We start from the raw sequence: 26159 nt of genomic DNA on the forward strand, positions 1-26159 counted from the left end.
ACCATACATGGCCTCCAGTGGCAGAAGGCAGGGAGAGAGTTCAAGTGTGTCTGCCTGAGTATCTACCTCCCGGGCACACATGGGAGTCTACATGCAATCATGTCTGCCTCCTGGGCACACATGGGAGTCTACATGCAATCATGTCTGCCTCCTGGGCACACATGGGAGTCTACATGCAATCATGTCTGCCTCCTGGGCACACATGGGAGTCTAGCAGAAGAGGCTGATATAATCTGGAAAACCCCCAGGAAAAAGTCCATGACGTTCATTGTGGGATGTAATTCGCTGAATAAACATCTTTAATTTAACTCCAAGATATGGGAGGATTTCTTTCGATTTTAGATTTGGGAGAAGGGCTACAGGATGAGTGTGTTTTATTCATGGACCCAGAGAGCAGTGCCCTGCTAGGACTTACTGCCCGTTGGTGAGCAGCCGTGTACATTTAGCTCCTTTCTCACCTTTCGAGCTGTTGTGTTCCCTCTCCTTTGGCCTAGTCCCTCCGGGCTGTTGCCCACCCACCTGGTTTTATGTGAACAATGTCATTGATGCATTTTTTGTTGCAGCCAGGAGGTCAAAGGTTCTTTCTTTGGTATTTCCTACATTGATTTGCTTTTAACTTTAGATCTATGAACTGTCTCTACTAAGGGCCACATTTCATTCTTTACATCATTTCACTGAGGCGTCCCTTCTGCATCTCAGGCCATTCCCCACTCAGTGTCCCCACTGAGTGCCGTGCACTATGAGCTTTGCTCATCCAGAGTTTTTTAATTCCTGGAAAACATTAACTGCATAACCATAGCATTTAAAGAGGAGACTCCATGATGTGGTGCTTATAAGTGGACAAATGTACAATGGTGTTGAAGGTCTTTATTAAGTACACTGTGTCTTAACTATAGTGAGTAAGAATGGGTGTGCCTAACCCTGACCAGTGTCCTCAGTGGTTAGAGCATTGGTCCATGCACTGAAGGGTCTCAGGTTCAACTCCCTGTCAAGGGCACAGGTTCGATCCCTGGCCCTGGTCAGGCACGTAGGGGAGGCAACCAATCAATATGTCTCTCTCACATAGATATTTCTCTTTCTCTCTTCCCTCTCCACCCCCTCTTTCCACTCTCTAAAAAAATAAAAAATAAATCAATGGAAAAAATATCCTCAGGTGAGGATTAACAAAAATTTTTTAAAAAGGAAAAAGAATGTGTACATAGGAAGGCCTAATCAATCTAAACTATACCACATGAAACCCAACTGTGCTGGAGCAAAGTGTACAGTATGTAAAGAAAGAGATGTCCTAGCTGGTTTGGTAGAGCATCAGTCTGCGGACTGAAGGGTCCCAGGTTTGATTCCAATCAAGGGCACATGCCTGGGTTGCAGGCTTGATCCCCAGTAGGGAATCTGCAGGAGGCAGCCAATCAATGATTCTCTCTCATCATTGATTGTTTCTATCTCTCTTTCCCTCTCCCTTCCTCTCTGAAATCAATAAAGATATTTAAATAAATAAATAAAACAAAGAGAATGCTAAATAATTCAGAGAAATAAGCTAGGTAGTTGGGGGAATGTTTAAGGGACTTGAGAGAGCAGATTGTTTCTAAGCACTTTACACACTTTAAAACATCAATTCATCAACATGCACAGGCCATGCTAATTGTAAATCTTTCATTAAAAACCAGTCTCTGGAGGCTCTCTCCAGGCAACTTCTTAGCAGCCTTGTTCTGATTACTGTTTCTTCTTTAAAGTAATAAGGAAGCACTTCCATAAGCATATTTTATAACTTATATTTAACATAGTGTTCCGCCCATTATTTGAATTACTGTATCATTTTTGGTTTGCTTTGTAATACTGTTTCATTCAAATGTGCTGGTCCCTGGACTTCATTTTCACTTTCAGGTAAGTAGCTAGTGTATAATTGCTTTTAGAATTTGTTTTGTTCCAATGGAACATCAACAAAGTAGATTCTGGTGCTACCTGTCATTTGAGTCACACTGTTACTCAACATACAGTTAGGTCAGAAGTGAAAGTATATAAAATGTGACTTTAAAGTATTTTCCCCAGTCAAAAAATAATTACGTTGGTCAGAGATTGTCAGGTGGGTTTTGAAATGTTATGAGGCCAGATTGCTTTGGATTTTACTCTTGTTTTCATTTTTTCAAATATAGGACATAGATTAATGGAATTTGTTGCCTTTCTTCTTCTGGGAGTCTTTATATACTTATGAGAATTAGTTGAGATTTTAAGATACATTTAAAATCCAAGAAAAATCAGGAATGTATTTGAAGCGAGTCAATTTCAACAGTTCCCTTAAACTTACCTATGAGATAAATTAAATGTATAATTATTGTAGAAACATATATACAGGGAAAGAAAAAGGATTCCATGAGTGAGTGGCTCTGTGACTTGATGCATCAGTTGATCGGTAGTTTTAGAACCAGTGAGACCTGGACTCTGATACTGACTGTCCCCTTCCCCCTGAGAAAGCTCACGCAGGTGATAGCCATTATGAGCCCCAAACTCCTCATCTACAGACTTTGAATAGTGATAGTGTCTCACAGTATTGTGCAAATTAATTAAGATAAAGAGTCTGACACAGAGTATGCATTAAGTATTATTGCTGTAAACTATATGAAATTTGTCATCTTTGGTAGGTTAAATTGGTGAAAGTTCATGTGACTCAATCTAGTATTCATCATATCACATAAAATTATTGTGTAATTTTGCCAACAAAAAAAAAAAGCTAACTTAGCCCAACCTGAGGGTTTAGGGAAAGTTTCCTAAGAGAAGTAACCCTTGAGCTGAGACTTGAAAGATAGACAGGAGTTGGCCACTTGAAAAGAGGTAAGAAGGGCATTTCCAATAAAGATTTACATCCTCAGAAAAAGGACAAACGAGACTAAGGTGGGCTTTTTCAATAGTGCTATTTGGATAGATTGGGCCTTTCTGGCTGTTACAAACTCTTCATTGCACTATAGTCAGAGGCATAGCCTGCTGGCCTAGGACTATATATCCTTATCAGAGAAAAAATGTTTGTGCGTAACACCCCAATATCTGCACATTTAATAAGAGGCTGTATGCATGTACTACTAAAAATCCATACATTAAAATTAGAAAAGGTAGATTTCTTTAGTTTTTAGTCTAAAATAAGTAGACATGCTAATATTTGTATTCCTGAATCACAATTAATGGTCTTGCCTAATCCCCCACGTGTCTGTAACCCACTTTGGAGACCACTGGCATAAAGAAACATACACTGAGCACTGACAACAGTTTTCCTAGTGCTTCTCAACCATGTTTTGTGAGAGTTCGGGATTTGTATTTTCAGCATCCGTGTGGCCTCAGAACCCCCAATCTAAAAACATAATGTAATCATTGGCTTAACGCTTCCTATATCCCTGGGATCCCAGTCAAGGAGCTGATTCCTAGAAGTAAAACCACTCCTGGGGGACATACCTTGGGCCTGGCCTGGCCTATCCCACAGATGCAGCCCTGCAAGTACTGAGCTCATGGATCAAAACTACAAAACAGAAGAAAATAAACAGCTGTGAGTGATTGTCAGCAGACAGAAAATAGCAAGATCAAGTCCCAAGAACAAGTAAAAGGGCAACTTCATAGACACCCAACATAAACATGTCTAAAATAATTAAAGGAATAAGAAAGATCCATAGTCTAAGAAAAAAAGACCAGATTTGAAAAGGAACCCAAAATGAAAATGGAGTCATTAGCGTTAACTCAATGGCTTGGTGAAGAAGCAGGTTAGAGCCAGCCCAGGGATGAATGCACGGTCCCTGGGTCTGAGGAGCACTCCTGCTGTTCCAGTTGCAGCCAAAATATAGGTCAGGCCGTGTTATGTGTATGTACATGCCCCACTCCCCCCCCCCCCCCCCCCCCAGGTGACACCCTCGATGGCCCCCAAATCCGGAGGGGAAAGAGCAAAATCCTTCTCCTGACCCTGAAGCCCCGCCCAGCCTGTCCAGCTCAGGTTCTCCTGCGTTAGTGCTCAGCTTCATTGTTTTCTCAGGCTCAGCCACACGCTGCCCTTCTGTTCTTCCAGGACCATGTTCGCCCTCCACAGGCCTTTGACCAGGCTGTGCTTTGTGTCAGAAATACCCGACTCCTCTTATCCTGTTGGCGCATTCATCCCCCGGCTGTAGGACCGCCTCCCCAGGGAAGCTTTCCTTCACCCCACAGGTTAATAAGGTGCTTTGTTACTAACTTTGTAGACAGCAGCCTACTTCCCTGTGAGGTAGTTGTTTCAGTTTGTAAGCTCACACTCATCGCTGTGATTATTTGAACACAGTCCATCTTCCCCACTAGACTGGAAGGCCTGGGAGGGCAGGATCACGTTTGTTTTGCCAGCCATCGAGCCAGTGGTTTTACCTAGCAGGTGTTAAATAAGCGTTTTTATAGGAATAAATATTCCAGAACATAAATTTTGATGTTAAAATAGCTCAAAAGACTGTTGGTTTTGACACTTTCTATTGTCTCATAGTCCTGCCTTTTTAGCCATCTGATCACAAATGCTGTTTCTTCTTTCCAATTGTTCTGAAGGGAAATGACATTATTGCTTTTCATAGAGTCTTGACCATTTCAAATAGGCCCTCGTCAGCATCCAGCTTTGAGTGCGGGTCCTCAGATTTCTCGCAGGACAGTCTATAAAGGCCCGTGAAACCATAACAGATGTCTGTTGGAATTCTATGAATAGTACAGTTTTTCCAGGCACAGAGCAGACATGTCCGGGGAATAGTCTCTCTTACTAAGAGTGCGCGGTGCAGTGGGGTCTTCAGAAGCACATCTGATTTTTAGGTCTGAGGAGGTCATGAGCCTTCGTAGATCTGTTTACTGGCTGGCTTTTAGAAGCGGTGCTTTGATCACCTTACCGTAGCTCATTTTGTGAAATTGTGAGCAAGTGCCAGGCGCGGGTAAGTGAAGACTGAGGACGGCAAAGCCTTGTGCGCTGCTAAATTTCGGTCCCAGGGGACGCGGACACCGCAGCCCACTCACTGCAGTGAGGAGTATTGATTTTTCTCCCTCCTTGTTCTTCGCTGCCCCTCCGAAGTAGGTGTGCTATGAGGCATCTTTCCTGGTGAGGCGAGGAAAGACCGTCATGAACTTTGTCACCCCAGCAATCGGCCGTTTCAAATCACACTAGATGGGCTAGGAAAAGGGCCTTCAGGACTCAGGGAAACCTCCCGCCTTGGTTCAGTTCCCTGTGACAGAGAGCTTCCCTGCTGTTTATAACAAACCGTGATAGACAAGGGGAAGAAATGTGGGTTTGTTTGTGTTGTGTGTGTGTTTTTTTTTAAATCTTTTGAAAGGAGAATAAAAGGATTAAATCCGTGAAGACAGCACATCTCTGCGCAGCGATCTTGGAAGGTTAGCCAAGTGGTCGTGTCCAAGTTTTCAATAAGATGTTCCGTTCCTGTTATAATTGGCTGCTGGGTAGGGTTGGACCTAACTAGAATGCCAGCGTTCGATTTCCCCGCGTCCTCGGTGGAGATGTGTCACCGTGTATGCTCGCCGTAGTGACAATTTTCTAAAATGGAAACTCGTGGGAAATCATTACAGTGTTTATATGTCTCCCTTGTCGGACGGCTTTGTCCTGTGATATTTTCCCGGTGTTTTCCGCTGCATGATGGCAACTCACGAAGGTTAAGGCGGAACAAGTCCCTCTGTAATTTTGTGAGTGCATTTTACTTACCGAAGAAGAAAAGATAACTGACAATTAAGTATTTGGGATGTCACAGAAAGAGCATGTGCAACTAATCAATGGGATCATTTGGGAACATGATTTTATAAAGCTGATAAGGCGGAAAAATTGGGATTTTGTGATTTGTGTTACATGATGATAATTGCACCTCGTCAATAAAAGACATTTCTCCTGGCGTAAACATTGAGCTTGCAAGGGATGCTGGTAGCAATGCTATTGTTTTTGCCCAACTCAGGCAATTTTTTGGTAATTTTTTTTGTAGAGCATGGAATTCCCCCCACCACCATATTTCTAGAGTGATATTCCTGAAGGAATATCTGTTTATTTTAAGGAGAGTCATGTATTCTTCTGAAAATGAGTAACATTGTGTGAAGAATTATATATATATATATATATATATAGAAAATGAGTAACATTGTGTGAAGAATTATATATATATATATTTGCTTCTTACCAGGTGCATTCGGTTACCCAGTTTTAATATTTATCAGAGTTGGATATAGCAGAAGCAAAGTCTGTTACATAGTATATCACACACTTGTTACAGCTTTTTGTTTTAACCCGTTTCCTATGTGCACCTTAATTATAATCTGGGTTTTAGTCTGCATACCTGCATACTTCCTAAGTGATACACTGGACAGGAATTTCTTTTTTTTAATATTTTATTGATTTTTTACAGAGAGGAAGGGAGAGAGATAGAGAGTTAGAAACACCAATGAGAGAGAAACATCGATCAGCTGCCTCCTGCACACCCCCCCACTGGGGATGTGCCCTTGACCGGAATCGAACCTGGGACCTTTCAGTCCACAGGCTGACGCTCTATCCACTGAGCCGAACCGGTTTGGGCGACAGGAATTTCTTTAGTGAGTTTTTCTGTTCATTCTCTAGCAGCTCCAGTCTGCATGTGCCTGAAAGAGCAACTAACAGCATTCCGAGCGCAGGATGTTTAGCAGCTCTTACGATGCCTGCTCTTCCCATGCATGTGCCTTCTTTGCTTGTTTTACTGCACATGTTCCAGTTAGAGATGACTTCTCCGCTGGTTTGGACAGTACTTTCTTCTTATACCAGCAGCTTTGAAAACCATCACCCTCCTTAACAGAACAGTTAGTTAACATAAAGACCACATACATCCTGGGCCTCCCCTGCCTCATTCCCTGCTCGGCACCCCTCTGGGTGACCGCTTCCTCTGGAAGAAGATCATGCTGCCTTCAGTGGAGGGTGGGAATCGCTCAGCTCCTTTCCCACTTGTACCGAAACAGCTCCTCAGTACTTACACCTGTAAATTTTAATTTAATGCGATATATTTTCAACTTTTTCTTCAATTTGTCACGTTCATTTTGAATGCTGATGTTTCATTGCATCCATTAGATGACCAGCCATGCGTCCCAGGTTGCCTGCAATGTCAGAACTCTGCCAACAGTTTTAGCTAAACAATTATGCCCTGGCTGGTTTTGCTCAGTGGTTAGAGTGTTGGCCCTCAGACTGAAGGGTCGTGGGTTGGGTTCCTGTCAAGGGAACTTACCTCAGTCACAGGCTTGATCCCCGCCCTGATAAGGGAGTGTGGGGGAGGCAACCAATCAATGTGTTTCTCTCACATGGCTGTTTCTCTCTCTCTGTCTCTACCCCTCCCTTCCACTCTCTCTAAAAACAATGGAAAAAATATCCTCCAGTGAGGATTAACAAAAAAATTAAATCCTATATAATAAAAGCCTAATATGCTAAGTGCCCTGTCATCCAGTCGTCCGTTCAACCAATCAAAGTGTAATATGCTAATGATATGCTAAGGACGCTCAACCACTTGCTATGATGCGCACTGACCACCAGGGGGCAGACAGTCAACTGGTTGACCAGTCACTATGACATGCACTGACCACCAGGGGGCAGATGCTCCAACCAGTAGGTTAGCTTGCTACTGATGGGGACTGAAAGAATCCTTCACCGGGGTAGCCTCACTGGTGGACAAGTATTTTCCACCACAGCTCATAGCTGAAAGTGCTAATGAGTTCTAATAGCAGGACCACACTTCAGTGGGGTTCTAATGGACAAAGGAGGAGGAAACTGAGCAAGAAGGCAGCCATCCTTGGGGTACTGGCAGGCTTGTCTGCCCAGCAATGCTGCAGGCCCCAGACCATGTGGGAGCTAACAGCAGGTGTCTTGGGCTGGGCTGTCGGGCCTGTGAACCTCTGGCACTGTCAGCACAATTACAGATGTATGTGTCCTTTTCAGCAAGCAAGATCCTCAGCTCTCATCCAGTTTTCAAAGGGATCCATGAACCATTGAGGGCCAAGAAGCCCTGTTTGCTACATGGACAATAATCCAAACTTCCAAACCCGATAAAATAGGTTGGTAGGAATTGAGACAACAAAAAGAGTCAAAGGAAACAAATTAACATTTATTGAATGTTAATTGTGTGCCAGAGACTCTTGGAGACATCATCCAATCCTCCCAATAACCCTCTAAGGTAGAGGAAGTATTTGAACCCAGGTCTTGCTTTTAAACTTCCTACTATGCATCACTGCCTCTCTAAGGAATGAACATGACTGGCCATTGAAGATAAATCACAAATAAAGAGAAGCAAGCTAAAACAATGGGGAAATAAGATTAGATATTCGACAATGTAATATGTGTATATATATATATATATTAAGATAAGCTCTGAGTATCTTATATATAAGATAGCGTTATATATATATATAAATAAATATATATTTAATTAAGTAGACAGTTAACAGTCTGCAGTTAACTAAATATATATTTAATAATATATATTATTTCAGCGACAGGAATTTCTTTAGTGAGTTTTTCTGTTCATTCTCTAGCAGCTCCAGGCTGCATGTGCCTGAATATATATAACTAAATATATATTTAATAATATATATAAGATAGCATTATATATATATAAATAAATATATATTTAATTAAGTAGACAGTTAACAGTCTGCAGTAAAGATGGCTTTATCCATTTTCTCGCTGCCTCCAGACCTGCCTGAAGGCCCCACACTACCTACAAGACATATATAGACGTTGCAGCCAAAATATAGGTCAGACTGTCTACTGAATAGTAGATGCTCTGTAAATATATTTAATTAAGAGCTTCTCTACTGAATAAAATTTGGTGATTTAGCCCAGACTGTGGTCCCAAGCATATGGGATGGCCCCGGGGTGCAGCTTTTGGAAGGAGTGGTTCTCCTTGAGCAAAAGCTTTTGAAGAAACTGAAGATATAAATGGACAGTGTGAGCCCCCACTTCACTGTTGGGTCTCTCGTGGGATGCGATCTTGTGTTTACGAACCAAAAGATTTTGTTGAACCTCTTTTGCATCTCTCCACCAATTCATGACAGTCATTCACTTACATATATCATATTAAATTAGGTACATTCTCCTATATTATACTCTATCTCTGCTTGGACTTAAGGATTATTTTCTTACAAACCTTCTTAGCAGAATTTAAGGAATACTCTATCATGTAACTGAGTGCTTAACTAACTCCTCAATGCCACTTTGTTGATAACTGTAAATCCTGAAATCCATACTGGCAATTGCTTTGTGGAAAATATCATATGAGCATATCAAGTGAACATTCAGCAGAAATGCTCACAAATTTCTGGAGGTTTCTATATTCCTTTTTTAAAAAAAACCAATATGTATTACCTAAAAAAATGCCATCATCTGTTTGGAATCCTCTGTTTGGGAAGGCTGAGCAGGATTCATTCCCGTCCTGGTGTTGCAGTGTAAACAGCTTTTTGCCTGTCTTTTGTCATTAATGATCATGCTGGAGATGTAGCCAGTGCATTGTAAGCCAATCTGTCAAGGCAAATAAACAATTCACCTTGTTAAAATTCCCTAAATCTTGCATTAATAAAACCAAAGTAACCCCCTGAACACTCAAGAGATGTCTTCCTCCATACTGCGGTGATGGATGACATGTCTAAAGATCCTGGAAATTAAGTAGTTCAGGTCATTAAAAGTGTCCCACACTTGTTATCGATCTAATTTATTTTAAAAGGTGGGGGTGGAGATAAGAATGTTACAGGCACCCCCCCCCATTTTTTTAATCTGAAAGCTACCACTTGTACACATAATTAAAACTATTGCTTGGGTTTTATTTGTTACAACATTAAGCTTTTTTATTCAAATACAGATTATGGTATTCTCTTAACCTGATATCTAGAAACAAGTAGATAACCACTGCAACTCATGTTATGGCAAAAATGCCTTGAAGCTTCATTTGTATGATGGTGCCTGGAACCTAGAGTCCTAGGCACTGAAATCATGACCTTTTGAATACCCCCAAATTTCCTCAGGTAGATAAAAGTTCAGATGAAGGTCAAATGATTTGAAGGAAATTAACTGAAATAGTAATGAAAGTATGCCTCTGGATAGAGGAATATTTTTTCTCTATTTTATGAATGTTTCATTTTTCTACTTTTATAATAAAGAAAAGAGTAAACATTTAGATAGATGGAAGGATGGGTGGGTGAATGGATGGACGGGTGGGTGGGCAGGTGGATGGGTGGATGGGAAAACATTTGGAGAGTGGCAGAGTTTTTCAATTCCATATCACTATATTCTAAGGAAGTTTAGGTTATGTGTGTTGTCTACTTGTTTGTCACCAATTTTCTCTACTAGCCCATACTCTACTGGACCGTTGTACTCACTACCATATCCCAGTGCCTAATAGAATAGATGCTATTTGTTTATTTAATAAAGTGTAACCGCCAAGTACTTTTTTTTTTTTTTTGCCTCTTGTTTATTCCTTAAGCTTCAGTGGGCACAATGGGCTGTGTAAGGACCAGTAACAGCCTCAGACAGGACTGGCTCTCGAGATGACCCCTTTCGGGTTGAGCACTAGTGTGGTACAGAGGTCAGACCGCTAGGATGGGCGACCTGCGTAGTCGCTCACTCCATTCATATGTCCCGAACTGGGTAACAGTATTCCAGGACTGTACGAAATGGGGTAGCTCAGTGTGTAAATTATGGCAAAAAACAATACATGGAATTATGCACATACAAGACACACATAATTTGACCTTCCTTTTGTCATTTGTTATGTACCGTATGCACCGCCCTGCAGAGCTGTTCCTGATCAGCTGTGTGAGTGATATTTCACCATTATTCTCATTGTTCTTTAAACAACATGTGCTTGTTGGGGGAAGAACAGCCATGGTACATTGTGAAAATGACCCTTGGCAAATTATGAAAATGACCCTTGAGAATAGTTATATTAATTTCAGAGGTTAATTTCATTCACTGATGCTTTTCCCATGATCTTTGCAAAAAGGAGGGAGCGGCAAATGTGCAGTCAGTTGGCACGCTCTGGCCGACTCTTAAAAATAGATATGTATGAAAATGTACTTTACAGCTGTCCACTAAATTTCTCCTTGAAATTGCATAATTTGGGTACCTGAGAACAGACATGGTTATGCCATTATGCCAGCTCTTTGGCAGAGCTCTATAAATGGAACAACTCTGTGTATTTTTTCAGCATATACGCTGATTTACACTAAGTGGTAAAGTTGTTACGCTTTAAGTGGAGCTGTCCAAATGGCAATAAATGTCAGTTGATCCTATTGCTGAAACAGGTGATAGCTGTTAAAAAAAAAAAAAAAAAAAGCCATGTCTAGTATTTCCTAAACAGTAGTGGTCTCTTGTAGCAAACAGGTGAGCAAACACGCGCACACACACCCCAGACCACCTGATGTACATATTGTGGCAGTATTGTTATGTTCCTAGGTTTTTGAAATGCTCACTCTGGATTAGAATCCCCTTGAAGGCAGGAACTGTGTCTATCTGGTGTCCCACTGTGTTCCCTCTTAGCATCTGAATAGTAGATGCTCTATAAATGCTGTTTGAGTGAACGAATGGGTAAAAAGGAGCATGTGCTGACACTGAATAGCACGTGTGTGGGTCTGAATTCGTGTCAGGTGAAATTCTTGGGGGACCACACCTCCTATTGATGGTGAGGAATGATGCTGGTAAGAACTTTGATGGATGGTTATGACGTTTTGAAATAGTTTATTTGATTGATTGCCTAGCAAACTTTACTTTCTAAATCTGTGTTCTGCTTTCACAGGCTGTCATTTTAGAAAATGAAGAACTTCCCAAACTGTTTCTTGATTTCCTAAACATACGGCACTTGCCATCTCTACCGAAGGCAGAGAGTTGTGGGTAAGCATTGCTGTTTACTTATTGGACATGTATTTTATGTTAGTCATCAATCACTTATTGGCCTAACAAATATCCCACAAAGGTGCCAGAAGGGGCAGCCTGGGACAGCACTCTCGCTTGCCCCCTGCTTGTAGTCAAAGGAATTTCTCCTGAGCCTTCTTCCCCAGATTGTGGCCAATGACCAGTGCTCAGTAACTCAGGTTTAGATTTAAGGAACTGACTTTTTAAATTATGCTACTACATGGAGCGGTGGTACATGATGGAAATTGTGAATCTAGATATTCTGTTTAGGGACTAATATGTTTATTTGTGCACACTTGAGCAAAGTCTATATCCTCTTGGCACATATATTATTTCAAAGTTATAAATGACCTTAAAGATCAATTTACACAACACCCTGTATTTAAGAGTTGAGCAAATTGAAACCCGGGGACTAAGTGGCTTCCTGAGATCTCTCTCCCGAAAGCTGACAGAGCCTGGGCTTCCAGCTGTCTTTCCCCACTCTCCTGCCTCTCCCTCGGGAACTTCCAAGTGGGGCTGTAGACCCTGACCCCATCTACCAAGGAACCAGGCATTTGATATCATCAGCCACTGGGAAGAGTTCTTCTGAAGAATTAACTTGAAATTAAGCTACTCGCCCAACTCTGGGAGCCTAACTTGATGGGCACCTGTGTTGAGCTGGTCACCGAAGATCGTCAGCAACATCCCTGATGTATTAAACCCATTTACAAAGAAACACATCACCTCAGACTCAAACTCCAAGAGGAAAAATGGCTTTATCCATTTTCTCGCTGCCTCCAGACCTGCCTGAAGGACCCGCGCTACCTATAAGACATTCCTGCTAACCACACCCTAAGTCCTATTAAGTGAGATACCCATCCAAGCTCCCTTGCCGGCAGCGTTTACTCAGGGCCACTTTCCACTCAGTTATTCCCCCCGCTCACCAAACAGGAGGCCTTGTCACCGTATCCTGCTCTAACTTGCACGTGCTTACTCAGGTTTGGGGTTCATATGCGGTTGTGTATTTTTAAGAGGAGATGTTGGGAATGAGTGAAATCTTTTCTCCATTATATAAATCCAGAAGTAGAACCATAGGATTATTAAGTGATCTTCAGGAAAATTGAATATTGCAGTCTTGAGATTCCTTAGGATGACATATCAGCCATGAGGTGACTTCATGAAAACACCTGACTCTTCTCAAAATGCTTCCTGACTTAGAGCTTTAGGAATACTGACTATTTTTTTTCCCTTTGTTGGCATCAACACTGACCTGACTTATATGGTCTTTTTCTTTTCTTTAAAAAAATGTTTAGGTCTTTTGAGGAGACAGAATCTGAAGAGTCAAGGTAAGAACTAATAGTAGTCAATTAGGAGTTATATAGTATAAATCCAGAAAGGGATTGTGGTTTTGTTAAATGTCTAGTTACCATGGTATAAGTGTTTCAAGTCATAATTTTCTTGAAAACCTTTGTTCGGAAATTGATTTTGAGGTGATAAATATTTGATAGGAAGGTCCAGAAGTGACCAGTTCCATCTAGGAGTGACGGAATCAGAGCCCTACGTTGTTTCATGCAAATAATAAGAATGCTATTCTTATCAATAATCATACGTACAAGATTTAAAAAAAAACACATGCTTCTCAGCAATGATTTATTGTCTAGGTTGTCTATCTGCTTCAAATTCCACAAAAAATGTTGGGAAGAAGCGCGTCGCACGGGTCTGTTCCCTCTACCTCTGCTGGCTGTTACTCGCCCGCTGTTAGATACATAAACCTTGAGACGTCCCGGCACAGCAGTTTGATCCCCTCAAAGCTAGTTTGTAGTGTTTTCTGTTTACTGTCGTCCCCTGATGCTGACATGCCTGTTCTTGACCTTTCCAGCAAACTGTCCCACCAGCCGGTGCTGCTGTTCCTCCGGGATCCATACGTCTTGCCTGCAGCCAGCGGTAATCAAACCTGTCATCTGCTAACAGCTCTTTACTGATCTGACCCTGCACCACATAAACCACGTTTTTAATACAGGTCTAAGGGAGTGACATTGGTCCGGGGCTTAATAATCTGCCAATAAACCAGTGCTCTTGGTGTAAGAGACATTCAGAATTTTAATTGGGGCAAGCCTTTCAGAAGGAAACATAATTTGTCTTTCTCTCTTACAAGGCCATTTTGAATTAGAGGAATAAAGGAGAAAGGTATTTGCTGCCTTTAATGGCTGAATATATATTTCTTAAAGCTGTATATTTAAATATAATGAATAATTTAAGTATAATTGTAACCAATATTTTAGCCTGAGCCCTTTCTTTTGCCAAGAAATTTACATTTCTCGGTCCCTCTCAAAGCGTTTCGTTGTGCACCTCTTCATGAGTACATCCTCACATGTTATTTTATTTCCTGAACAACCTTATGGAAAAGGCAGGCAGGTGTCATCATTGGCTAATGAGACAATCAGGGCTCAGGGAGGCACCACCTTGCCTAGTCTCACATGGCTGATGGGTGAACCCCTTGTTGCCTAATTTCTCTCTCTGTGTTCTTTGCATACAGTGAGTTTTCAGCCTTTGTTTCTGAGAATAACTAAACAGCAACAGATAAATTATCTGTTGAAACCATTCCTACGTTATGACAGTAAAATCGTATCCCAAGCGAGAGAGAGGGGACTATTCTGTGTAGCAGGGGAGCATGTACTCAGACCTCCCACTTAGCTGTCGTTTAAAGAAGGCTGGCCAGGATGCAGCCCTGCTGTGTCAAGGGACCATTCCTAGCACCCTGACAAGAGAGAGCCGCCTTTGCTGTGTAAGAATATGGACTCATAGCAGTAATTGCCTTTCTTCAGCATTTGCTTTCCATGTTTAACAAATACACATATTATAGCAGTTGATAGTATATTAACAAAATGTTATATTTAATAAATATTCATAATGTAACCTTGTCTAGATTCAAATGGGCAATGTTTTATTAAGTACTAGAGGCCCTGTGCACAGATTCATGCACCGGTGGGGTCCATCGGCCTGACCTGCGGCTCTCCAACCCCTCCCCCCCACGAGGGGTCCCGGATTGCAAAAGGGCACAGGCCAGGCCAAGGGACCCCCACCGGTGCATGATCGGGGCCCAGGGAGGGACTGTGGGAGGGCTCCAGGGTGTGTCTGGCCAGTCTCGCCCAGTCCAGATCGGCTGGACCTCAGCAGCAAGCTAACCTACCGGTCAGAGCGCCTGCCCTCTGGTGGTCAGTGTGCGTCATAGCTACCAGTCAAACGGTTGAATGGTCACTTAGGCATATATATATATATTTTTTTTTTTTCTTATTATTATCTTTTGAAAATGGTTCCACAAGTACTTTTTGTAGGTATTGTTTATACTCAGATATTTTATGCATTTGATTGGAATTCCTGTGGAAGTATAGAGAGTGGACTAGAATAGCCAGGATGTTTTATGGAAGAGGGTAGATATTTTATGACCCCTAAATCCAATTCACTAGCTTATTAAACACCATGCACTATGCACCTGGCTTAACAATAAAGAATGGGAGGAACTTTCTGGGAAAGGACATCAGGGGGCAAATGTGTGGAGTTAGAAAGAGTAAGAAGGTTGTGTCATTGCTAGAATGTTGGTGAGGCTGAATGACTTGCACAGAAAGGGGATTCTTGTTTGAGAATAAGTAAAGTCCACAGGTTTGGTGGGCAGAATGGGACCGGGTCTGGAGTAAACAATGAGCTGGTAAGGGATGCTGGCCACAATGCTCTTGTTTTCCTGCCCCAGTCTGGCAATGTTTTGGTAAATGCGTTCGTCGAGTGAGACCTATTTTCGTGGAATGTTGGCCAATCCAATTTCATAAACCAGATTCCTGTTCTCCTAAAAATATTATACTAATGATCATCTTGCCAATCTTTAGCATTTCATTTAAAGATAAATTGTGCTTGCATCACATTAATGTTAAAGTTACTCTTGCAGAGGATATAGATACAAATGTGGACATTCCTTAACAGATATACCGACCCTCACAAAATTAGAGGAGGGTCTGTCCTTAAGTTCTAACAATTTAACATTATCCTCTTATAAAATGTTAATAATCAAATGTTATTCTTGTAGCATATGTTTTCAGCCTTTGTTTCTATTTTTCTGGGAAATTTAAAACAATTCTTGCCGAGGTTCCCAGTGACTGCAGTGTGGCTAAGCTCTGTGGACATTTTCTCTTCTTTTTTAAAAATATATTTTTATTGATTTCAGAGAGGGAGAGAGAGATAGAAACATCAATGATGAGAAAATCGTTGATCGGTTGCCTCCTGCACGCCCAACACTGGGGATCAAGCCCACAACCTGGGCATATGCCCTGACCAGGAATCGAACCATGACCTCCTGGTTCATAGGTTGACACTCAACCACTGAGCCACCCTGACTGGGCCCTCTGGACATTATTCAGTCTCCTCTTACTTGACCTCTTGTCAGCTTTAGCCCTTTCTCCTCTTTCAAACATCACCTTCCCTGGGCTTTCCCACGTTTCACCTGAAGGCTGCCATAGACCCTTCCCTCATCTCATGACACATTCTTTTAAATAATCTCCTCGTTTGTGGCCTTGATTACCTTGTGTAGACAGCTGCGTCACCCTATTTATTTCCACCCTAACACACTCTCACCGTGGTTACAGGGCCCTCTGTGGGCTGGGCCTGGCTCACAGTCCCCTCACACCCTCTACTCCAGCCACACTGGACATCTTGAGGAGGTAGCCTCAACTGTGCCACTCCTTCCCCTCAGGGATTCCATTGGCATGGGTGCGGACTGCTATTTACTTACATTCCAAGTAATTAGCCAGTGCTCGGTACATTGTAGTGAAACTGGTACTGACTGTGTGCCAAGCTCAGGTCCCAGCACCTCGTTTCACTCGTCAGTTTTTACAGCAACCTACTATAGTGAAATCCCTCACCAGCCGTATCAAATCCATCGCCACTTTCAACTTGCTCTAAGCCAGTCTCTGAGTGGCAGCCAGAGTCATCTTTTCAAGACATGATTCAGCTGTGTCTCACTCTGCTTGAAGTCCTTGGATAGCTTCTCATTGCTTTCCAGATAAAGCCTGAATACCAGCCTATTCTTGAATTGCCTCCCCAGCTCCGCCCTCAGGTCCCCAGGCCTCCTCACCGCTCCTCCTGCTGCCCTGCGCTTCCCTAGGCCTTTGTCCCTTCCGCACAGACTTTCCACCTGCTTGGCTCCCTCTTCCTAGCCCTCTCCTCCAAGAGCCTCGCTGCCCTCCCCGAGGAGGGCTGACCTCCTAAGTGGTCTCACGTTGGATTCATACATGAAGGCATTATTTTTTTTGTCTTCAAGTATTGGACCACTTCATTTCCTTCTAACTGTACTTATTTCAAGTGGTTGGCTTCAGCATACATCCCGGATACACTGCTGTGCAGATTGAAGTTCAGAAAACAGACTCTGAGCCGTGTGATAGATTGGTTCCCCTGTTCAAGTGATGCGCTCATATGTTACCCACCCTGATAACTGCAACATGGTACAACGCACCATGCAGCTCTGGGTTTCCTGTGTATCTCCTATAAAAATGCAGCCAATTTTTCAAGTTTGACAGGATGGCTTTTGTCAGAAATTTGCCCTTAAATTTGGACAACAGGCCCCCCTCTTCCTGCTCTCTAAAAGCTAGCACACAGAACAAGCATACTGAAGACTGCTTGAACTAGCTAGCCGCTGTAAACCACGGTGGAAAAACTGCAGCGAAGTATTCCCAGTAGAAATCTTGGAATTCCTTCAAGTATATTGAGATTTTGTTAGAAATTGAATTGCCAGTGTAATCCATCTTCCTTGGGAGAAAACATTCAGATAAAGAGCTGGGGCCCAGCAGCATTAACCGTTAGAACATCCCTTAAATCAATAAGCTACAAATCTGGCCGCGCATCCCTGCAGCGCCGGGTGCTACACTGAAGCGGCGCCAGGCCGAAGCCGCATGACGGATAGCACGTTGGAAACCAAACTGCACGGCGCTGCAGATTCCCAAGTCACGGTGGGCCTTCCCTTGTTAACTTCTGCAAAACGCGATGATGTTTTACAGGCACACATAAGAAAAGCAGTTTTCCTTCTGTTTTGCAGATTTCCCTAATGTGGTTATTGAAGGCGTTCTCCACGGGATCTTCTACCCTCACCTGCAGCCCAGGTAGAAAGCCTGCGGGGCCGGAAGAAGCTGAAAGCCCGTTTCAACATTGTAGTCAAGGAAATCGATCATCTACCAAATTAACCTAAACTCTATGACATAGCAGCTCTAGCTAGTGGTGAAATTCACAGGCCCAGCTTCACTCAGGGCAGGGACATTTCCATTAGAATGGTGCTTTTAAAAATAGAAACTGAACCAGGGCTGTGCTGAGGTCAAGGCCAAATGTTCAAGGCTAGAACGTAGCTGCCAATTTAGAAACTCATGAGCAGGAGGCTCAGGAAGATCCCCGGGAGCACCCAGTGCGACAAAGCCTAGTGACTCTCGGCCTCACTCGGACCGTCTGCTAATTGAAAATCTTGTCCTGAATCACACTGAGGCTGATCAACTCCGGTACTTTCTGGTTCAGATTTTGTGACACACTAATGTTTTCATCCTGAGGTTTCCTCGGCCAGGGATAGATACATTCATAGTGCGGGCACCAGGAGGGTATCACAGAAACGCACACTGCTGACTGTGAGGAAGGCACTAAACTGGAAATTAAATGCTGCTGACAGTATTTGGGCACATTTTAAATCACGGCGTTTTTAATTGACATGACAGTGGAGTTGAGTCATATCCAGGTTTAGCATCTAATGTCAGTACATGAGAAAAAAATGGAGTATCAAGAATATCCTTGAAAACCCTCTGGGCAGGCATCATGTTGGAAATCTGTTCACATCTACAATGACCATTTTTTCCTCCAGTGTTGGGAGAAAGGACTGTTTTTTCCACTGAAGACCAATTGAAATGGTTGGTGTTTGTTTGGGGGCTACACATACCTTTAAACACTAGCGTCACACTTACCCCTGCAAGATGCTTGTCCCCTGAGAGCGTGGGCACTGACCCTGGCTGAGGGGACACTGCATTGGCAGCACTCACCTTGGTTTACTCGAGGGCGTCCATTCGTTGAATAGGTGGTATTGCCATGGGATTTACTGTTATTTTTCTTACTGTTTCCTTTTCACTGACCTCATATCTTGAATTAATGTAAGTTAAATGTGTTTATGATAGGATTCCACTGTATACCTTACGGACATTCATAATTTGAGTAGTAAAGGATATAAGCATATGTGCAACCTGTATGTATGTGCTGTTATTTGGGCATTTCATTGAAAACTAATTAATAGCTAAATTATTTACGACTATTAATTTTAATAAGCTTCTGTATGGGAGAGAAGAATATTTAGATTCAAAACTAATTACTGAATCATGTTTTTTGATTAAGATATAAATATATAAGTTTTAATCCTGATGCAAACTTTTTAGAGATATGTTTATGGTAGATATGGTCCCACATATTAGGAACAAGCAAGAACTACTCAATGTGATCAACCAAAAATAACTGAATAGTCAAGTGTTGGAGATATTTTTTTAACGTTTTTGTTATTAGCTATTTTGAGTTAAATAAAAACAAAGAACAAGAAATGTTTGAAGTTGTCTTTTCCTAAGGTTTTGTTGGAAATACAAATTATGTCTTGTCTCTTTACATACACACACAACTTCTCATGGATTCACATAGATATTTATGTCTAAAATGACAAGGTAAGAGTTAATTACCTCATCCATTAAGCCAAAAGGTACTCATTAAGTAGTTGTGATTTACCAAGATAGTGATAATTTAAGAAAAATAAATACCGAGCATCTTTGGTGCCACACAAGAAATATTTTTTGAGAATTAATATTTAATTATTTTTATCTTTATTGTTGAAAGTTTTACAGATATTCCCCCCCCCCCATTGTCTCCCCTTCACCCTGCTCCTGCCCCCTCCCCAGGCCTTCACTGCACTAATGTCCATGTTCTTTTTCTTAGTGATGACTTTCATTTTTTATTTTATGTAAATGTTTGATATGTAATTTAATATTCCACTTCAATTCCATTGCAGGAAATAGAAACCACAGTAGGTATTTTAAACAGAATGAAATAATAAGGAACTGAATACTTATAGAATCTTTGAAAGAATGAGGAGGGTGAACTCCTGCTGGATCTCCAGCAACAAATTCCAGAACATTCCAGCAAGCTCCAGTACCCACATGCCAGGGGAGCTACAACTTTTGCCTTAAGCTGGAGTTCAGGGAGGCAGGAGGCTGCTACTGGAGCCATTGAGGTAAAAACCACCACTGTAGCTTTGATCCAAGCATCAGCATGTCAGGTCAGGAAGTCACTGTTAGAGCCATAACTGCCTCATAGCGGTGCCCTGGGAGCTAGTGACTGGGCACTGGAACAAGGGGTCCAGCTGCCACCACCTACTCCACAATGGCCTCAACACCCATGGCCTTGCTTCCAGCAGCCACAGCCCAAGCAGCAGGAAGACGGTGTTCACCTACTTCTATCTTCCACTCCACATCCCACAGAAGTCCATCCAATTGTTAGAACCTTATTCTTGATCCCCGGCGTCAAGGGAGTCTGAGAAGGAGTTGGAACTTTCTGGTCTCTGCAGCAACTCAAGAGGCCCAGGAAGCAAACTTGTCTTTAAAGTCCCAGTTGGAGGAAAAAGATTCAAGATTTCAAATGGAGACATCCATCCAAAGGAGAGGAGATAGTATTTACCCGCTAGGCTAGATGGTGACCCTGACCTTGTTTTTAAAGGCCTGGTGTGCTTCAGGGAGAAAGCCCTTCACACCCTCTGAAAAACCGAATGGGTGTGAAAATCTCTATGACTCCTAATAAAACTTCAGAAGTAGGCAGCAGGAGGGATATGGGCATGGTGAGCCCTCTCCAAGCTCTCCAAATGTGTGACTGAGCATTCTGACGGAACTAGGGATGAAAATAAAACTCCATTTGTGGGTTTTATGATGCATTTTGTTGTGATTCTTAATATTTGTCAGATAGCCTTTCCCCCACCCCCTCCACCCCCACCCCCACCCCCAGACAGAACTCCTGTGACTAGTCACTAATTCCGCATTAATGCCATTGTGTTTTCCATTGCTCTAGATCAGTGGTTCCCAACCATTTTTGGACCATACCCCACCTAAGCATCTCTAAAATCCTGATGCCTCCCCTGTGACATATAATTCTTATTATTCAAAAAATGAACTCCTATTCACGTGGAGGAAGCCTAAAAGGCCATAACCAAGCTTCCAAAGAACATGGCATCCACAAAAGAGAAAACGAACGAAAGGACAGTTGAAGTACTGAGGAAGAAATCACTAAGAAATTGTTAAAAAATAATATTATATTAAAAAATAGCAAATAAAGTTTCAAAACATAATAGAGAACTGAAATGCATAAATATGTCACAATATCTATTTATATACTGTATATGAGGACCCTAGAACCATAAGAAATGCAAAAAATTCACTTAATAACTCATTCTCCAATTGCCCCCCTTAAAAATCAAATTGCCCTCCTGTGGGGCGTGTGCCCCATGTTGGGAACCACTGCTCTACGATGATCAGGAACACAAGCCGATCTCCAAGTAGGTTATGTTATATCGCACCTAAGATTTAACGCTTGGCCAAAATCTGAAATTCACAAGATGAATTATAACTAAGTAGAAGCCATTATGTCCTTAACAGCAACAAAATTTTCCATTACAAATACTGTTTTTACTCTCTCTTCATTAAAAAAGAAAGAGAGAAAGAAAAAAGTGCCTTGAGGGGACGTTGACTTTCTAAGCCTTACAGATCAAAGATTTCCTCAGCTGTCTGAATTATAGGAATGTTGAAAAACAAAAACAAATTCTTTTCCTGCTATAAACCCCTTGCCATGTTTTTGTCTTGATGTAACTCAAAACCACTGAACTAACAAATGAGGTTGGTGAGTTCTGTTCAGAACCTAAGAATTCATCAGAAACCGAGTGGGCAATAATTTTGAAAGTGTCCTAACTAATCCAACCCAAGAATAAATCTTACTAAGTCCTTATTCAATGATCCAGAAAATTGCTAATTAACATGTAGAATAAAACAGCTCATGGCTAAGGATACCAAGATGTTTTAAATTGTTTATGAAAATGATTCAAGACTAAAGTGCTGTCATTTGGTGTGGCAGTGGCCAGTGTACTCTCCCTCTGACTCCGTACAGGTTCTTGGCTCCTATATGTGTCCTCCTAACAGCCCGACTGGCACAGAGTGCCCTGCTTGCTTCAAAGGCTTTTGCGGAAAGCATCGATTCTTTGGTAGACGAATAGTTTGTAGTCTTCAGTTTGCTGATTGGTGTAAGACAGGGGTGGGCAAACTTTTTGACTCGAGGGCCACAATGGGTTCTTAAACTGGACCGGAGGGCCGGAACAAAAGCATGGATGGAGTGTTTGTGTGAGCTAATATAAATTCAAAGTAAACATCATTACATAAAAGGGTACGGTCTTTTTCTTTTTTAGTTTTATTCATTTCAAACGGGCCGGATCCGGCCTGCGGGCTGTAGTTTGCCCACAGCTGGTGTAAGGCCTGCCCTTCAGGGTACAAGAAATAAACTGCTTCCAGCAGGGGGTGTGTCCTGAGCTTATTAGTCCTCTGGTATAACAGCCAGCCAGACAGTTTGCTACCTAGTGGTCTCAGAATTTCAGCACTTTGAAAATGAACCACTTTCTGCTTTGTAGCCAGAGAGATGTCATTAGGCTCATATGAATGAAAACGCTAAATGGCAAGTATGGTATCAAGTACATGCCCCTATGCCTGGTGGGCAGCAGGGGCTTGCTTATGTGATCTCTGACCTTTGAGATTCAAGACACTTTATATATCGAAGAGGTCATTTGTTTCCCGTTGGTTACCTTAAAAAAAGCTTAATGTTTCCTTTTCATAATTATTCAAAAGAAATGCACTCTAGAGAAAAATTGGAAGACTGAAAAAAGTAAAAAATATAAATGTAAGAGTTTTTTTTTAAATCCCACCATTCAGATTTGATTTCTGTCAATTTATGTTGTTGCATTTGCATTATGAGTATAGACTGAGTGGCCAGATTATTATGACCACCTGATGTTTGTAGGCAAATTAGCTGTACACTGCATCGTATGGGATATGGGAGCCAAAGGCCTGTTCGAACACCTTTGCTGTCTGCAGTTACCAAGATAAAATGTCTCCAATTCGCACAGGAACACAAGGTTTGGACAGTCGAGCATTGGAAAAAAGTCATGTGGTCCGATGAGTCACGTTTCCAGTTGCATCATGCAGATGGCAGAGTGAGAATTTGGTGGAAACAGCATGAAAGCATGCACCCCACATGCATGAGTACAACCCTTCAAGCTGGTGGGGGCAGTGTTATGGTTTGGGGCGTGTCTTCCTGGCATGATTTGGGCCCTTTAATTCGTGTGGAATGACGTCTGAATAGCACAATATAACTAAGTATCGTTGCTGATCAAGTTCATCCTATCATGTTGACGGCGTATCCCAACGGAGATGGCTTCTTCCAACAAGACAATGCGCCATGCCACGGTGCTTGTATTGTGCGGGAGTGGTTTCAAGAACATGAGGGAGACTTTGCCTTGCTTAGGTGGCCCCCACAATCACCAGATCTCAATCCAATTGAGCATTTGTGGGACGAAGTTAAAAGAGCCATCAGGCAGCTGGTTCCACAACCATCAAATCTCACAGAACTGGACAGTGCTATTCATCAGGTATGGTGTCAGATTCCTTGCATCACCTTTCAACATCTCGTGGAGTCAATGCCAAGAAGAATCACTGCAGTATTGAAGGCAAAAGGTGGCCCAACGAAGTACTGATGGGGTGGTCATAATAATCTGGCCACTCATATTCAAATATATCCCACGTTCAAAGGCTGTTAAATAGCGTTGTTTACCCATATCTTCAGATAAAAATCACTTCTGTCGTGGTAAACAACCTGCTTCCCTATTTATAATGGTCTGGCCCTCTAGCAACTTCAGCGCGAAATTATAGCTAATTTGCCTACAGACGTCAGGTGGTCATAATAATCTGGCCACTCAGTGTATATTTACATAAGTGAGATCATGCTGCATACAGAATTTCTACTTTTTTCCAAAAAACATCCATTTTCTCATGTTACTCCTAAGTTCTGTAGCGTCGGTCTTAATGAATGCATAGTATTCTATTATGGGATGTATGTTTTATAACCATTTTGGGACATTCAGGTTGCTTCCAGTATTTTGCTACCATAAATAATTCTGCAATTCACATCTTTATACATAAAACTTTTCAATATTGCTGTATTGGACAAAGACTTGAGGTTGCAAATCACAAAAAATAATTCACCCTGGCTTAAGCCAAAAAGGAAATGTAATGGCCTGCATGGCTAATAAATTAGGGTGGAGATTGGCTTCAGGCTACTGGACTCAGTTGTGTTTTCAGGCATCCATCTTTCTGTCCCCTGGTCCAGCTTCCCTCGCTGCTGATTTTATTCTCAGACCTGCTCCTTTACATCCTCACAGAAGAGACAGCAGCCCTTTCCTGGAATTTCCAGCAGAAGTCCCACAATTGAGGCTCACTAGCACCCCTGGGGTCAAACACCTATCCTTGAGCCAGTCGCCAGGACAGGGTTGAGGCAATGTTTTGCTTGGCCAACAGGACAACCCTGCTCCCTCTCCCACCTCACTCCCCATCACCCTGGCACTGCACATATAGCCTTTTTGCTGTTCCTCAAACCCACCAGTCTGCCCTTCACCCAGAGCCACCGCTCTTGGTCCCCTCTGCCCCCCATGTCCTCACAGCTTACTACCCACTCACATCCTTCAGCCCACACTTAGGGACTTTCGGGATCACCTCTCCATTCTCTATCTTCCTGCCTGCTCCATTTCTCTTCATAGATGTATTACTACCTGATGCTCTGCTATATATTCATTGGCATACATGTGAATTACTTGTCCCTTCCCTGGGAACCATGAGGGCCAACACTGCATCTCTATTCAGCCTTCAGTATATATGTATCAAGAGGTAATGAATGAGTTGGCCAGGCTAGGTACATACTTATCCATAGGGTCAGCCTACACCAGTGGTCGGCAAACTGGGGCCCCTTGAGTGTGGCTCTTCCACAAAATACCAGGTGCAGGCGCACACGTACAGTGCGATTGAAACTTCGTGGCCACACTCAAGGGGCCAAAGAGCCGCATGTGGCTCGTGAGCCGTGGTTTGCCAACCACGGGCCTACACCAAGGACAAGAAATGCTTGAGAGAATGGTGTGATCCCCCAAACAGAATGGGGGGCCATCCCCGGAACACAGGGGACTGGATGACACCCAACACAACTTCAGATCACTTTCTAAATCAAATTCCCAGGACTGGGACTTCAAAGGTTAGGAGTGTTTTGAGTTCCTTGATACGTACTTCAGCTCCCTGTAAAAATAATCTTTCTCCAATGCAAACCACATCATGCGCTTCCCTAGCTTAAACTGGTAACTCCCCATTACACTGTGACTACCCTGGCCCCGAGGCCCGTAGTCTCAGTCTGACTCCTCTAACCTCTCAGGATGCAACATGCTGGCTTTGGCTTCTGCCCTGGAGGGAGCCCACTCCCTCTCACCTCGGGATCCTCACCCTTCCCCTTCCCTCTCTGCCTAGCAGGCCTGAATGCGGGTCTGGCCTGCCCACCAACTACTTTTCCTTCCTCAGCCCTCAGCTCAAATGTGCCCACCTGCAGGAGGCCCTCCTTGGCCACTGGAACAGCACTGCCCTCCTGGCTTCTCCAGAGAGCTGTGGGGATTAACCCATCAGCAGTTAGAATGCTCACTTCCTCTCATCTCTCATTGAAGGCATTTTCTTAGAATGCAGCTCAAGAGATGGAATTTTTTTGGACCTTCACTGTATGGGACCCAGAAAAGAAGCAATAGGCTATTTTCTAACAGATACCATTCCCATGTGAACAAGAGCAGGCACAGGCCATTACAGCCAGGAGTGTCACAATAAGGCCCCAACAGGATTTTCCTTTCCCAGCTCATTTAAGTAAAAAAGATTCCTTTTTGTTGCTACTGGACTCCAGGGACCTTTCTGAAAATGTTGCAGTTAGTAAAAATTAGGGACTAATCAGTTCAAGTATTTGGACTGTGGATGGGCATCATTTCTGTGCATTCTCACCCCAAATTATTTCATTATTTTAATACTCTGATTTTCAGAACCCTCTCCAATCTGTGCACTGTTAACATTAGAGTGTGTGTATTTTTGTACATTAATTTTTAAAGAATTTTTAATTTAATAAAAAAGTCTTGCAGAAAGAG

At 42.5% G+C, this 26159-nt stretch overlaps 1 protein-coding gene across 2 annotated transcripts in view; it reads left to right on the forward strand.

Moving 5' to 3' along the window:
• Positions 1-19455, forward strand: part of SNX24 (sorting nexin 24) — a 131160-nt gene extending 111705 nt beyond the window's left edge. For both annotated transcript variants that reach the window (XM_070411488.1, XM_070411489.1), the window contains exons 4-7: positions 11769-11863; positions 13177-13209; positions 13743-13807; positions 17943-19455. In XM_070411488.1, the coding sequence (XP_070267589.1) occupies positions 11769-11863; positions 13177-13209; positions 13743-13807; positions 17943-18010 (261 nt within the window). In that variant the 3' untranslated portion in view covers positions 18011-19455. The remainder of the gene's footprint in view (positions 1-11768; positions 11864-13176; positions 13210-13742; positions 13808-17942) is intronic.
• Positions 19456-26159: the final 6704 nt, after the last annotated feature.

The sequence above is a fragment of the Myotis yumanensis genome, unplaced genomic scaffold (genome assembly GCF_028538775.1).
Source record: "Myotis yumanensis isolate MYYU_CA2020_CCGP unplaced genomic scaffold, mMyoYum1.0.hap1 SCAF_4, whole genome shotgun sequence".
In the NCBI taxonomy this organism is placed as follows: Eukaryota; Metazoa; Chordata; class Mammalia; order Chiroptera; family Vespertilionidae; genus Myotis; species Myotis yumanensis.